Source organism: Loxodonta africana, chromosome 3, assembly GCF_030014295.1.
Source record: "Loxodonta africana isolate mLoxAfr1 chromosome 3, mLoxAfr1.hap2, whole genome shotgun sequence".
Taxonomy (NCBI): domain Eukaryota; kingdom Metazoa; phylum Chordata; class Mammalia; order Proboscidea; family Elephantidae; genus Loxodonta; species Loxodonta africana.
In genome coordinates this window covers 99,150,222-99,166,697 of record NC_087344.1, presented here as the reverse complement: position 1 = coordinate 99,166,697, position 16,476 = coordinate 99,150,222, and the positions used below count along the sequence as shown (strand labels likewise).

The window sequence follows — 16,476 nt, the reverse complement described above, 5'->3', positions numbered from 1 at the left end:
CTAAATTAAAAACTTTTACTCTTAGAAAAACACCTTTAGAAATGAAAATACAAGACACACAAAGGGAGAAATATTTACTGTACATACACCTGACAAAGGACTTATATTCAGAATATACATATTTAAGTATTCCTACAACTCAGTAATAAAAAGACAAACAACCCAATTCAACAGTGTAAAGAGCCACTTCACAAATTAAGACATATAAATGGCCAATAAGCACATGAAGAGGAGCTCAACACATCATTAATCATCAGAAAAATGCAAATTAAAGGTATAATTACCCAAAACCCATTAAATATCAACTAGAATGGCTAAAATTAAAAAGACTGATAAGAACAAATTCTGGTATGGAGGCAGAGTAAGTAGAACCCTCAAACACTGGGGGATGTAAAATGGGAATGTAAAATGGTATGACCACTTTGAAAAATGGTTTCTCAGTATCTTTTAAAGTTAAACATAGACCTACTGTACACAATACCAGCATATGTATTTGACCAGAAGAAATGAAAAAATATATTCAGAAATATTTCAATGTTCATTCCAGCTTTATTTATATTAGCCCAAAAACATAAACCCAAATGCCCATCTAAAGGAAAATGTATAAACAAAATGTAGTATAATATGGAATAACTCCATATGATGAAATACTACTCAGCAATAAAAAAGAATGAGTTATTGATACTTTTTAACAATATGGATGAATCTCACAAACATGCTCAGCAAAGTCAGTCACCAAAGAGTTCATTCTGCACAACTGAATTTATATCAAGTTTTAGATCAAACTAATTTACGGTGAAAATATATCAAAGAGTAATTAGCCTCTAAATGGAAGAGACTGACTGGGAAGGAGCATGTGGGAATTTGCTATATGATGGATATGATCTATACTGATAAGTGTGTAAGTTACACAGATGTATGTATTGGTCAAAACTCGACAAATTATACTCAGTATTTATGCAGTTCACTATATGTAAATGTTACCTTGTAAAAAAAATGGTAAACATACTGAACTCTAGTAAAACTATAGTTTAACGGGTTAATAGCAATAATGGGTTAGCAATTCTGAAACTACTTTCAGTGTGTTTTGGGCTTGAGCAAAAGAGTAAATATACTGAGGGAAATGAGTGCCAGGTTCTCACTGCTGGAGAAGGGAGTTACAATATGGAAATGGAGAAGAGGATTAAACCCTGAGGTGCTGAACTAAAATTTAAAGGGTCCATGTAAACTCATTATTCATATTCATAATTAAATACAAAAATAATTATAGATATATGCACATGAGTTTGTGAATATGGGCAAGTGTGAACATGTGCGGGTATGAACCTGTGCAAGTTTATTTCCTAGCTCTGTCCTCCAAAGTGGTCTAGAAGCAATGATACAAAAAGTTCAGCTGCAAGCACAAATCTTTGTTTCCACATAATATCCTCCACTAAAAGGAACCAGGCAATCTTGGAGAAATACCTGATTTCAGAGCTGGAAAAGGATGAGATGAGTTTGGAACATTTCTTTGTGCCAAAAAGTAAAAAGAGCACTCAAAAAACGACAGCAACATGTTGAAGTGACACAGCGACCAATTAGAAGGCCTCCACTGGCCAAATCTGGGATAATTTGAGCATCGAAACAAATAAATAGTAACAAATTTATATTCTATTAATAAGAATCCATTACCAAATGCAACGTAAGTTCCTGGACTGGACCATAAACCAGGAAAAAAATGTATAAAGGACACTGAGACAATTGATGGAATTTAAATATAGTCTGTGGATTAGATAATTATCAACGATCAATTCCCTAATTTTGATCACTATACTGTGGTATGTAAGAGAAGGTCCTTACTAGGAAAAACACAATAAAGTATAGAGGGGTAAAGGTGCATGTCTCCAAATTAGCCTCAAATCGTTCAGAAAAAAGATAGGCATAACCTAATATGAATATATACATAAAGTGAATGATAAAGCAAATGGGGAAAACATAAAGTAACTGTTAAAAAAAAAAAATCTGTGAAAAGGGTATAAAGGAGTTCCTTGCACAATTCTTACAACTTTTTTTCGAAGTCTGAAACCGTATAAACAGAAAGAAACAAAAAAATACATAAAGTGCAATTAGAGTGCCTGTCCTCAAACACTTCATGCAAGGATCAGTGGTAAGCACACAAGGGACAATCAATGTTAAGAACGGCACATTATTTTCAAAGAATATTAAAAAGTGAAAAGCATCTCTTTCACTTAGCATTGATATTTTTCCATTTATTTTCCGGTTCCCTCTCCTATATAAGAAACTCCCCATCCTCCCCAAGCTTCAGCAATCACTCCCTTTTTATGAATGCCGGCTGTACTTGCTTATAATCCTTGGGCTGTATCACATGCTATCTTGAATTGTTTTGTTTTTACATATGTGTTACATTCACCTAACTGAATTATAAGCTTTGTGAGGGCAAGAACCATTTCGTATACCATTTGGCATCTTTGGTAGCTTAATCACATGCTTAACAATGCTCAATAATTACTTGTTGATCTTATTATGATTTTTTAGCTACCTCTTTAATAGACAGAACTCTATAGAATGACTTCTACTGAAAATGCTACCTGAAGTTTTCTTCCTGTAACTGTTCTAGTTGTAGCTGTGCATGAAAATACTTTTTTGCAACCATTGTATTTGGGTCATCAAAAGATCCATCCAACTGGTCAAGTTTTTCATTCATCATCTCATTCTCAGATACTAGCGAATTCTTTTCATCCTGAAGTGCAGTCACCTAAAGAACAAATAAGTATCAATAGCAAAAAAGCTCTTAAGAGTCTAATTCTCACTAAGTCATTAAACAGCTTGGTCAATCAGACTTGATGATTTCTAAAGATACTGCTAATTCTGGAATTCTGAGTCTGCAGGGTTTGTATCAAACAAAAATAAAATCAATACATATAAGAACAAAACAGAGTAAGAACATCTTCAAAATGTTAGGTCTGTCTTGGTTTTAGGAAGAAAGTATTTCTAAGCTTCTTATATTTGAATACCAATGAACTTCAAAGATTTCATTTTTTGCCCTTTTATGTATAAACTTCCTAATTTTCAGGATGTTGTCCTATAGCAGGAGCCCTGGTGGCGCAGTGGTTAAGAGCTTGGCTGCTAACCAAAAGGCTGGCAGTTTGAATTCACCAGCTGCTCCCTGAAAACCCTTCGCAGCAGATCTTCTCTGTCCCATAGGGTCGCTATGAGTCAGAATTGACTCAACGGCAATGGGTTTGGTTATATAATCCCACAGGGTTTCAAAAGAGCACCTGGTGAATTCAAATTGTCAACCTTTCGGTTAGCAGCCTAACACTTAGCCACTATGCCACCAGGACTCCTTGCAAAACATGCACACATATACCTAAAGTTATCATTTCAGGTTCATAGTAGAAAATTAACAGTCATACACACATATTCAGGGAACAATCCCATTTGGTGAATTAATAACAAAAAGCTATACTGTATTCATTTGCACACTGAGTCCGTTTGCTTATTATTTTAAAATGGGCAGAAATGTGTAACTTTAGAGCCATATCAAATGTCAATACCTGACAGATTTCTTTTACTTACACTTTTAAAACAAGCATGATTCCCTTGGCTCTGTTTCTCTTCCATTTAAAAGTATCCTTAAAATTTTACAGCTAAGGCTGTGACCTTTCATGATACCAGAAATTTACATATGATTTTAACATGAATTAGCCTGATTAAAAAAGATCATTACATTTGATACATTACTGGAAAAGTTTGCTATTTATATTTTCAACAGGTGTAATTAGGTCATTCCAGTTAAGAAATACATATTGACAAAGTGAGCTAATAGCAGGAAATTAAAATCAAGTGACTGCCTTAATTAAACTACATTCAAGTTACAAACACTGCCCTCAAAGTGAGGAATACAAAGGCTGGGGATCCTGGCCCTAAGTAGATGGGAGGAAACAACTTTCTGTTCCTAAATTCAAGGCTTACGTCATTCTCCTCACACAAGCAGGTTAGTGACTACTACCTGCCATGTACAATCCTAAGTGTACAATCCTTGCGTTTTAGAAGCACTGACTACTCAGCCGTATTATTCTAGATATTTACATTTACATCATCCAGCAAGAACACTGCTACCACAATCCTAGTTCCTTGTCCTCATACTTTCAGAAAGTCAACTATTTATTTAGTTCATTATTTGAAAAAAAGCAATTTACATACAGCATATAATGAAGGTACATTTAACCTCTTTTATACTTTTTTCAAGGTTTATTGTATAACTTTATATTTGTATTTCCATGTAACATAACAACAATAGATGCAAACCCATTCACAACGCTTTGCTATATATTAACTCATGCAATCCTCACAACCACTCAGAGAGACGTATGCTATCATCACTCCATTTCTCAAAACAAAAAACTGAAGTAAATTTACTGAAGAAAATTTTCCTGAGAGCATACAGCCAGCTGGTAACAAGGCCTGGTTCTTAATATAGGTACCCTGGTCAACAGTCCATCATTTAACCACTAACTGCAGTCTCTTGTGCCAAGTTTGTTTGCTTCTATGTGTATATGAACAGGTATGAATATATAATGTAATGTAACATAATATACATACACACAGAATGCACGTACATTTATTGGGTGTCAGGCACTTCTAAATGCTTTCATAAATTACCTCATTTAATATTCACAAACACCCTAAGAAGTAATTTCCCCATTTTACAAAAGAGAAAATTTCATCTAGTAGTTGACATTCTACAATTAGAATGATTTTCTCATTTTTTTTTTTGAGGGGCAGGAAATAGGCTTGCAATTTTCAACTCTCGGAAAAAAATAATTATGAAACTCATGCTTGAATATTCAAGCCTGTAACAAATCTTTTTAATGGTCCCTTCATGGAATGAAACCAGCTTCTAAAACACTACATCAAGTAGTTAATTCAAATAAAAAACTTTTGTAAATGTAAAAACATGTTTCATTCAGACTAGGTTTCTTTTCCATACCTGCATATCTAGTTCTTGGCATCTTTGCCTTAGCTCTTCTTTTTCTGCTACTGCTTCCTGAAGTTCTTCCAAGGCCCTTTTAAGCTGAAATATAAAATGTCCCAATTCTTAGTAAATCATGTTTTGACACAAATAGAAAAATATACTTTTCTCACAACACATATATACACTGATACTGAAAATGAATTTTAAGTTTATCTATTAACAAATAGACTTAATTTGTTGTCTTTGTGTTACACAGCTTCATCAACATTTATGGGTAAGGTACCACAGAAAAAAATTTATGTAAATCCTTGTGAAATATTTAATCAAAAAAGTTGTAGAGGTAGCATTGTTTAGCTTCATCAGAGAAAAAAAAATGAGAAAGAACACAGCATGTTTTAACTTAATTTTTTTTTCTATTTTGTGGTGGTTGTTGAGGATATACACAATAAAATATATACCAATTCAGCTGTTTCTACCTGAACAATTCAGTGACATTGATTACACTCTTTGCGGCATGTAACCATTTTCACCCTCCTTTTCTGAGAAAAAAAAAAAAAATCCCCCACTAACAAAAACTTACTGCCCCCTAAGGTTCATATCTGATCTTTCAAGTTGCTGTTGTCATTTTGATACCATGTAGACAGTTCTTAAAAGAGCACTGTGCTCAAGGCAGACATTCTTTACTAATTAAGCTAAATTATTGTTTGGTTTTAAGAAAACTTCAAGGGATATTTTTGGTTTAAGTTTAAAGATTATCTCAGGGCAACAGTTTCAGGGGTTCATCCATCCTCCATGGCTTCAGAAAGTCTAGAGTCTACGAGAATTTGAAATTCTATTCTACATTTTCCCCCTTTTGATCAGGATTCTTCTGGAAAATCTTTGATCAAAATGTTCAGTTATGGTAGCCAGGTACCATTCAGTTTCTTCTGGTCCCATGTTAAAAAAGGTAGTTGTTCATGGAGGCACTTAGCCACACATTCCACATCCTCCTCCTATTCCTGACTCTTCTCCTTCCTTTGTTGTTCCAGGAAAATACAGACCAATTATCGTGCCTTGGATGGCCACGTGCAAGCTTTTAAGACCCCCGGCACTAAGGAAAAAACTACGAGGCAGAAAAAAAGCACCAAACATGTTATTAGGCCAATTAACTGGGATGTTCTATTAAACCATGACCCTAAACCTCTAAACCAAGGAACCAAATCCCATGAGGCATTTGGTTGTACATAAGCAGCCTCAGCAACTACTTTTGTTGTTGTTGTTGTAAATATATCTATCACACAATTTTTGCCAATTCAACTTTTTACAGGTATAGCTATTTACAGCAATTACAATAATCGGCTACGCAACCCTACCCTTAATTAAAGCAATTTTTTTTAACTTGAAATGTTTTTTTAGATAACTGGTGACACTCCTGGAGAAACAGGTGTCCCAAAATATTTATAATAGGTAAAGTACTTGAGGCATTTACCTCTCCTCTTACCCTTTCTCCTACACCCCAGGGTGAGTTATACAAAAAGAATGCTTTTTCCCCCATGTAAAACAATAACATAATATAACCAAGGAAGGAGTCTTGAATACAGGGTCTTCGAGCTGTTTCTTCAACATCAAGAGAAATGATAGCTATGGTGACAAAAATTATATTATCTTCCTGGATAAACTAAAATTTAACTTAAGTTTTTGTTTCTTTTTTTAATTGTCAACTTTTTAATTACATAATCACATGTTGTTGTTCACAGATGCCATCGAGTCAGTTCCGACTCATAGCGACCCTATGTACAACAGAACAAAACACTACCGGGTCCTGTGCCATCCGCACAATCGTCGCTACGTTTGAGCTCAGTGTTGCAGCTAATGTGTCAATCCATCTCATTGAGGGTCTTCCTCTTTGTTGCTGACCACATACAGGCCAAATACGTATTACAAGTGATAGAAGGTTCAATCACACTCAGCTCTTCCACCATGAACACAAAATCTCTGGGGACCAATACCACTTGCATTTCATGAAGGAAGGCATTATAATATTCAACTTGGATGACAGAACAGAATAAACAATTTAAATTTCATGGAAGAAAATGTTTCTTCATGATCATCTATGTAAACCCTATGATAATAATTGGCAAAGGAAATATATTACTGTTTTCAACATTTTCTTGACATAATGAAATATTCACCTGTTGCTCTAATTCCCCAACAGCATCATTTGTAGAAGAGCTCAATATTTCTTTACTCATCAACTAGGAAAATAAAAGAGTAAAATTAAATATAAATAATGTAATTTTTATGCAATAAACATATATTTACTTGAATGGGCTATGAAATCATCTATATTTAGTTTTTCCATGCTTTAACTTGATAAGTCTTAGAACACAATTCAAATAAATATTTTATCAGAAGTTTGTTAAATAAATAATACAATGTTCAAACTTTGTATTGGTGAAGACGTTATAAGTAAAGAATGCTTTAAATATGTAAATTAGAAATACTTTTTGTACTGAAAATTATAATCCAAGTTCTAAAAAATAAATTACTAAACAAAACTGAATGCTTCAAATTAAAAAAAGTGACTGTCTCACACAACACGTAAATTAATACTTTTAAATCACAGCCTTAAAATGACTGACATGACAAAATTCCTAGTTTGAGAAGTCACTTTAAAAGTAGGAGTTATAATTACATGGTTAAAAAAAAAAAAGATCCTGTTAAATAATCTTTTTTTTTTACATACGAACTGAACCAGAAACCAAACCCCTTGCCTTTGAGTCTATTCCAACTCACAGCAACCCTACAGGACAGAGTGGAACTGCTCCACAGGGTTTACAAGGAGCGCCTGGTGGATTCAAACTATCTTTTGGTTAGTAGGCGAGCTCTTAACTGCTGTGCCACCAGGCCTCCATTTTTTTGCATATGAAAGGCTGATTTATTTATGTGTGATACTTTCAATCCAAACCAACAATGCAAACTGAAAACATACAGGCTGCTGAAGTCCTGTTTGTCTCCCTCTAAGCCATAAGCCCCTTCCAAACTGTTTCTCATTAATCCTTCACAAAACTTCAGCTCAGCCTTTTAGCCTGATTTTAAGAATCAACCCTCTGAATCACAAACTCTAAATTCTTCTCACTTAACTAGGAAAAGTAGATTGGCTTCAATCCAGGTTACCTGGCTCTAAAACCTAAAAACCCCTGTATCTGCTCACAGGTCTAACATCCTGAAAATGCATTTGATATACATAAGCTTTGAAATCTCAGAAAAGGTTGCTCTAACTGAAAGAAAAACAAGAAGAAATGTAACCTTCCATCTGAGCAGAGGCTGTTTATCCTGCTTAGTTGAAGTTACTTTAAGAAACTTAACAATATTAGTTTATCCACTCGCTTTTAAAATGTAAAGATATTAAAACTGAGTTTGAAGGGGTTTTAAGATATTTTGAGAAAACACCCTTGCTAAAGGTAAGTGAACCTGCTGCAAAGGGCAAGTTTATACAAACAGAAAAAAAATACACATTCATTTAAAATCTGTGAAAAGTTTTTTATAAATTGGTTTAGACTTTTCATGCATATATGAACATGATATAACTTACCTCTTGGATAGCGGTCATGACCACATGCTGAACAGACTCTTCCAATGTCATTATATTTTTAATATGTTCTATGATTAAAAAAAAATAAGATATGAAAAAAATCTACTCATTACCCATAGTACCTTTGCCATCCAATTAACAGAATTTAAAAATTCATCTACCCCAGATAATCCTTTATGCAAATACATTATTTTTCCACTAACACAAAAATATCTACTTAAATAAGCAGTGTACAAAATACTCATATAAACATTTAAAATTTTTTTTTTTTTTTAAAGAACCTCTAATTTTCTTACAAGGAAGGAGAAATAGCAATTAATCTTAAAACAGTTATGAATTTCTTCCCTTTTGTTAAATATTCAATATTACTGGGTGAATTCACAAGTATTAAAGTGAACTCCTAAAGTCTTAGGCCCAGAAAGTTACATTTTACCACTTACTTCTAGAAAGTTCAAAGAAGGGAATTACATGGCCTCCTGTAAACATCTGTTCAACATTTACTAAGTCTCACTGCAAGGAGATCCTTCCAGCATACCACAAACACGTATGCATTAAGTTACAGTGACTCAGTCCCAAGAAGAAATGAGGAATCAAGAGAAAGAGTCCTTCATAGATTTGAATTTAAATCCACGTCATCTGTTTGTTTTCTAGATAAACAAATTTCCAAAAATCTTAAGGGCTTATCATTTTCCAATACTTTATTATTTTAATGATTCTTCTACGAAACTTGTAAAAGCTCTCTAAGTCCTCCGTTTAGCTGTGAAGCCAAGAACTGAAGAAAGATTCTGATAGATTCTGGTGTGCACCTGACGACTAGGTGCCATGAAAAAGAACAAAGAACTAGACAAAAAAAAAACCAAACCAAACCCAGTGCCATCGAGTCGATTCCGACTCATAGCGACCCTATAGGACAGAGTAGAACCTCCCCATGGAGTTTCCAAGGAGCACCTGGCGGATCTGAACTGCTGACCCTTTGGTTCGCAGCCGTAGCACTTAACCACTACGCCACCAGGGTTTCCAGACCTAGACAAGACACTGGCAATTAAATCGTTTAACTATTTTCTGGGTAATAAAACAGTTTCAAGTCTGCTGAAACCTTCCTAAAAATAATCATTTTCCCCACCAAGATAAACAGAGTACTGTTAACCAAACCAGTTCATTCTTTCAAGACTGAAATTGTTGTACTTTGATTCATTTTGAAAAATCAAGTATTACTTAAAAATACAAAGGTGTGAAAGCTCTATTATATCCTGGACTTGTTTTGTTTTTAAATTTTAACTCGATAAATTAAATTTAAAATAATTTATTTTCATTTATCTGCTCTCTCCTAAAAATTAAGAGGCTACACAATACCTCCAAAAATAAACCCAATCATATAACCTTGTTTTTTTTAATAATATAAGTGAAAGTTCCCTATATTTACTACTTGTTAAACTTTTACTTATATATCCAGAAACTGAATTTCCTTTTAAAAAATATGACAACAAAATTGATAATATTTAAAATTGAATTATAAAGATATTACATATCTAAACTTGTAGGATGCAACAAAAGCATCACTTTAAGGGAAAATTACAATTTAAAATGTCACAGTAGAAAAAAAGAAAGGCTAAACATTAATGAAGTGTATGTCCAAATTAAGATGATAGAATAAGAACTCATTAATTCACAAGAAATAGAAAGAATGAGGTAAAGAGTTGAAACAGATATTAAATACTGGGGAGAAAAAAAAAAAGACTCAAACTCAAAAGATGGTCCTATGAAAAATACCCACCACGTTTCTATCAGTTTGTAGTACTGTGGTGGCTTGTGTGTTACTATGATACTGGAAGCTCTGCCTCCAGTATTTCAAATACCAACAGGGTCACCCTTGGTGACAGACTTCAGTGGAGCTTCCAGACTAAGACAGGCTAGGAAGAAGAACCTGTCAGTCCACTTCTGGAAAAACTGGCTAGTAAAAACCTTATGTACAGCCGCGGAATATTGTATGATACGGTGCTAGCAGATGAGCCCCTCAGGTTGGAAGACACTCAAAATACAGCTGGGTAAAAGCTTCCTCTTTAAAGGAGAGTCGACTAAATGATGTGGCTGGAGTCAAGCTTTTGGGACCTTTATTTGCTGATGTGGCACAACTCAAAAGAGAAGAAACAGCTGCAAATATCCATTAATAATCAGAACATGGAATGTACGAAGCATGAATTTAGGCAAATTTGCAGACATCAAAAATGAAATGGAATGCATAAACATGAATATCCTAGGCATTAGTGAGCTAAAATGCACTGGTATCGCCCATTTTGAATCAGATAATCATATGGTCTACTATGCCAGGAATGACCAATTAAAGAGGAATGGCATCGTGTTCACCGTCAAAAAGAACATTTCAAGATCTATCCTGAAGTACGATGCCGTCAGTGATAGGATAATATCCATACACCTACAAGGAAGACCAGTTAATATGATTATTATTCAAATTTACCCACTAACCATGAAGGCCAAAGACGAAGAAACTGAAGATTTTTACCAACTTCTGCAGTCTGCAATTGATCAAACATGCAATCAAGATACACTGATATTTATTGGAGATTGGAATTTGACACTTGGAAAATACCACTTTAAGGTATGCCTGACCCAAGTCAGGGTGTTTTCAATCACCTCGTATGCATGTGAAAGCTGGACAATGAATAAGGAAGACTGAAGAAGGATTGATGCCTTTGAATTATAGTGTTGGCAAAGAATATTTAAGATACCATGGACTGCCAGAAGAAGAACAAATCTGTCTTAGAAGTACAGCCAGAATGCTCATTAGAAGCAAGGATGGCGAAAGTTAGTCTCATATTTTTTGGACATGTTATCAGAAGGGACCAGTCCCTGGAGAAGGACATCACTCTTGGGAAAGTAGGGGTCATCAAAAAAGAGGAAGACTGTCAGCAAGATGGACTGACACAGTGGCTGCAACAATGGGCTTAAACTTATCCTGCAAAATAATAATGATAGAAATCGACTTATAGCAGATATTCTAATACCCAGCCCTTTTCTTTTTAATTGATAAACTACAACCGATTTCAAATATTTTATTTTTTCCTCTCTGAATCTGTTCTTACTGAATTTACCCTGTTTCATATACATTAATTAGATAATGTTGAACGTGTTTTTTAAGGTGCTAAATAAAACTAATTTTGCAAATTTAAGCACCAAACATTCTGTTATAAAGGTGACATATTAAGACCAAGTTTGGATAAATCATGAATCTAACAGCACCACCCAGACTGATGTAAACCCCTGAGGGAAGCAGATGGAGGTCTGTTCAGTTCATTATTTCTTTATATATAACCAAAATAATCTTTTTGTACCTAGCAAGGTATGTTTGGCTGGACCAATATAATGAAACAATTCCATCTGTATCATTAGTCTGGTTATCTGGAGGACAAATCTGACATTCTTCTGAAAAAAGTAGAGTATCATCTGAAGAAACCTGGGTTATAATTTAGAAGCTGCATATTTATTTTTGAAAAACTGAAAAAATTGAAGACTCTACCTCAAAAGTAAAATAATTAAATCAGTGAGTAAAATACACTGAGCATCCACTATGTCCCAAGCACTAAATATATTAAAGTGAGTTATAAAGTAAAATGCATGTAAATTAGCCACTGAACAAGAAACTTAGAATCTAGATACAAATGGGACACTGAAGATATGAGGTGTTTTTAAGGGCAGAGCCAGGCTAGAATTCAGCTGTAATAGAAAATTTTTTCTTCTTGTATAAGGTTGTTTCTAGAATCTCAAATGACTGAAAGCCACTTACCTTGCTTCTTTTCACAGTTGACTGCACAACCTAAAATAAGCTGGAGCAATCTCCCAAGTTCTACAGAATCTGAACATTCAGTTATCTGGTTTAAATCAGGGATAAGTTCTTCAGAAATATGCTGCCCCAAAAACTGCAATATCAAACAATAAAGAAGGATCACTCGTTTATGTAGGTCACAAAGAAATAATTACAGTCCTGCGTCACTTAACGTCTGTGAAATAGGACATTACGTGATGTGGATGTTCTGCAAACACCATATCACACACAGGCGGTCCCTGAGTTATGACCATTTGACTTACACACAACCTGTAGTTATGAATTAACCCCCATAAAGCCTATTACATATTAAAAATTCAAGGTACATACAATGGTTCCTAATAACAAACGGGTGCCGCATTGCAATGCGCATCAAAACATTATCATTACTATATTAAAGATGTTTTAGTGTATCTGTGTTTCTGCAGTATTTCTTATGCTTAGAAAGGTAAACTATATATAACTTTACGGGGACCTCAGACGTATATGCGCTTGGATGCTGCCCAAATGGATGTTATACGGCAAATGACTGTACACTGAATTATCATGAGGGAAATAAACTATAAACAGGTTCAAGAAAAAGACTCAAATAAACTAACAAATGATAAATCCATGATTACTGATTAAAACCAGTTAGCAATCTTCTGTAAACCTCCCAAAATTTTGAGTAAACAAGTAAAACAGTTTTAAACCAAACATTGTTTGATGCCACTGTCAAAGAGAATTATTTAATTGAAGGAAGCAGCTTCTTGAGTCTGATCCACTAGGACAAACTTTAAGATTATTCATTGAATAAAGTTTTATGTTAAGTCAAAGGACAGATACAGTATCTTGAAATATTATCAACTACTACAGCACTACAATATAATTTGTCACACTTTTACAAATGAAAAATCTAATGCATTAATCCTTCTTGGTCTCATATTCTTATTTTTAACTTCTTAAAAAGTTTTGTTGGCATTTAAAAAAGCTTCAAAATGCATTTTATACATTAATGAATTAAAAATTTTCAGAGTTCCCTAAAAATTTTTTGGAATAAATTACAGGGTTATTCTGTCACAACTTCAAAAAATAGAAATAAGAAGTATTTAACAGAAAAACCAAACCAGAAAGGTTTCAATCATTAGGCAATAAGCTGCCTGATAGTTTTCTTGTATCAAATAACTCTTCTGGACTACTTTTCATGTTGCCGAATAAGAAAAAACAAACTACCTGAGTAATGTACTATCTAATGTGACTTTAAATACTACTTTCATTTAGCTTTTTAAACTCACTTGCACAAGCAAAATCTCACAATATATCTTTTCTGCCGTTTACATGGGAAACATATCAAAATAAGAGAATGATTTAAATAAAAAATTGCTTCAATTTAACTATAAAGTCTACTTCATAGTATTATATAAAATAAAATCATATAAAAATGAAGATAAATCCTATTTGAGAAAATAATTTTAAGAATATGTGTGTATATATAAACTTACATATATATATGCAATGTTAGTTTACAAATCAATATATTTAAAAAACTTGAGTATTCTAAAAATGGCAACAATACATTCAAATTATGATGTTGTAAAATGTTATAAACAAAAAGCCAAGTCAATTTTCAGTGCCAGTATAATTACTATAAAACATTCTGTATTTAGACAAAGTCATATGCTTTTCATACCTCATGATAATAACTCATAATTCCTTGAAGGACCTTCTTTAAATTACTGGCCTAATGGGAAAAAAAGAATAAAAACCAAATCCTTATTTGCTATTAATAATGAAAGAAAATTTATGCCAAAGTAAAATATAATAAACAAATTTCCCTGATAAAAAACGAAATAAAAACTTGATATTAGAATTTTACAAATACAAGTACATGATATTTTTTAAACATCAGAGATTTAATCAGAGATGGACTAAAAAGAAAAAAGTCTTCACGCTTACATATTTTAACTAGGGTGCTTCTATTTAAAGTGAAACCCACTACCCACTGCCGTCGAGTTGATTCTGACTCATAGCGACCCTACAGGACAGAGTAGAACTGCCCCATAGTTTCCAAGGAGCACCTGGCGGATTCGAACTGCTGACCTCTTGGGTAGCAGCCGTAGCACTTAACCACTAAGCCACCAGGGTTTCCTATTTAAAGTGAATCACGATGAATTCAAGTGTCCACTTTAAAGATTTAGTTATGAAAATGTCTATCTCCAGTCATGGGCAACTAATATGGTCTAGACTCATTCTCCTGTCATAACTAACTAGAAAAGAGAACAAAATACAAGAAACAACTGTTTTCAAACTTCAGTCAACAAGAAATATAGAATTCTACTTTCAGAGAAAGGGGAAAAAAAAAAAAAAAGACAGGCCCTATGCTAGTCCCAGCTTTCTGTTTGGAGGCAGTTTTCAGACTGTGGAATAGGGAGGTTGAAACTAAGCAAAGCCTGATGTTCTTGTTGAGGACACAGATATCAAAAGCTTAGGGAGGCCAAGGAAGCTAGAATTTTCAGGAGAGACATGTGAGGAGATGAGAGCTGCAGAGAGAAAGAATTCAAGGTATCTGCATAAGGGTTCTTTTGACTCTTTGGCTAAATATCAATTTGCATGCACATGGGCTAAACTCAAGATTGAACAAAAAAATAATTTACAAGGAAAGAAAATTCCTGAGAACTGTAAGCTGAACAATTCTTAAAGATTACACAGGGTCAGGAACTGCTGACATTCCCACCAGGCAGAATGAAGAGACTATGATGTCTACACAAAGCATTCACTAGAGACTCCAGAAAGGTCACAAAGTAGTGGTGGGTCTCGTCTACTGTTAGAGGAAAGAGTACTCTAGATTTGCTTCAAAAAAGCTTAAAACAAGGTTTGAAATATCGGACTGATTCACAAGTATCTTAACCACCTACAAGAACAAAGTCCACGCTCTTTAAAGAAATATAAAAAATCTAGCACTCAACAACAAAATTCACAATGTCTAGAATCCAATAAAAATAACTACACATATGGAAAATGTAGATCATACGAGGAGAAAAATTAGTCGATAGAAACAGGCCCAGAAATGAGATTTAAGAACTGGAAGATGACGATGTTAAAAATGCTAGTTTAAAATTGTTAAAGGGCTTAAAGGAAAATATTAACATAAAGACAATTGCATTAAAAAAAAAAAAAAAAGCCAAATAAAAGTTCTAGAGGTAAAAATACAATATCTGAAATAAAAATTTCACTAGATGGGACTAACAGCAGATAACACACTGCAGAAGGGTTAAAAAAAAAAAAAAAAAGCCTAAATTAAAGACGTAGCAACAAAAACTACACAAAATCAAGCAAGGACATGGAAGAAACCAAAAAAATTACCATGTGACACCAGCTCTGGGAGAAAAGGGGATGGGGACCAAAAAGTATTCGAAGACAAATCCAAAAATGTATCAAATTTGACAAAAACTATAAACTCACAATATCAATAAACTCAACAAACAAGTAGAATAATCATGACAAAACCCATACAAAAGCACTTAATAAAGTGCTGAAAATAGGCAATAAAGTGAAAATATTAAAAATAGAGGGAAAAAAGCATCTTATATAAAAGGGAACAAACATAAGAACTATTACAGACTTCTCATTAGAAATTCTGCAAACCAGAATACAATGGAATGACATCTTTAAAGAACTGAAAGATAAAAATTATCAACCTAGAATTCTATATCCAGCGTGCATACCTTTAAAAAATGAAGGCAAAATAAACACTTTCTGCAGAGAAAAAAAAAAAAAAAAAAAGCTGACAATATTCATTGCCAGCAAATGTGCACTATAGAAAATGTTAAAGAAAGTTCTTCAGGCAGAAGGAAGGTGATGCCAGATGGAAATCTGGATCAACACAAAGGAATGAGCAGCTCAGACAATGTCACATATGTGGATAAATATAAGACATTTTTAATCTCTTGAAAAGAGTACTCATGGCTTAAATTTAAGAATATATCACGAGGGTTATAAAACACATAGAAGTAAAATTTATACCAAGTATTGTCTGGGTTATAGTACAAGTAACAGCAGAAAAAAAGAAGAATTCCATTGTAAGTTATTACATTATATATGCAG

General features: G+C 33.7%; 1 protein-coding gene across 3 annotated transcripts in view; it reads right to left on the bottom strand.

Moving 5' to 3' along the window:
• Positions 1 to 16,476, bottom strand: part of HOOK1 (hook microtubule tethering protein 1) — an 81,110-nt gene that overhangs the window by 38,873 nt on the left and 25,761 nt on the right. For all 3 annotated transcript variants that reach the window (XM_010591227.3, XM_064282047.1, XM_023549534.2), the window contains 6 exons: positions 14,063 to 14,113; positions 12,355 to 12,487; positions 8,553 to 8,620; positions 7,150 to 7,212; positions 4,994 to 5,077; positions 2,589 to 2,755 (listed from right to left, as the gene is read on the bottom strand). In XM_010591227.3, the coding sequence (XP_010589529.2) occupies positions 2,589 to 2,755; positions 4,994 to 5,077; positions 7,150 to 7,212; positions 8,553 to 8,620; positions 12,355 to 12,487; positions 14,063 to 14,113 (566 nt within the window). The remainder of the gene's footprint in view (positions 1 to 2,588; positions 2,756 to 4,993; positions 5,078 to 7,149; positions 7,213 to 8,552; positions 8,621 to 12,354; positions 12,488 to 14,062; positions 14,114 to 16,476) is intronic.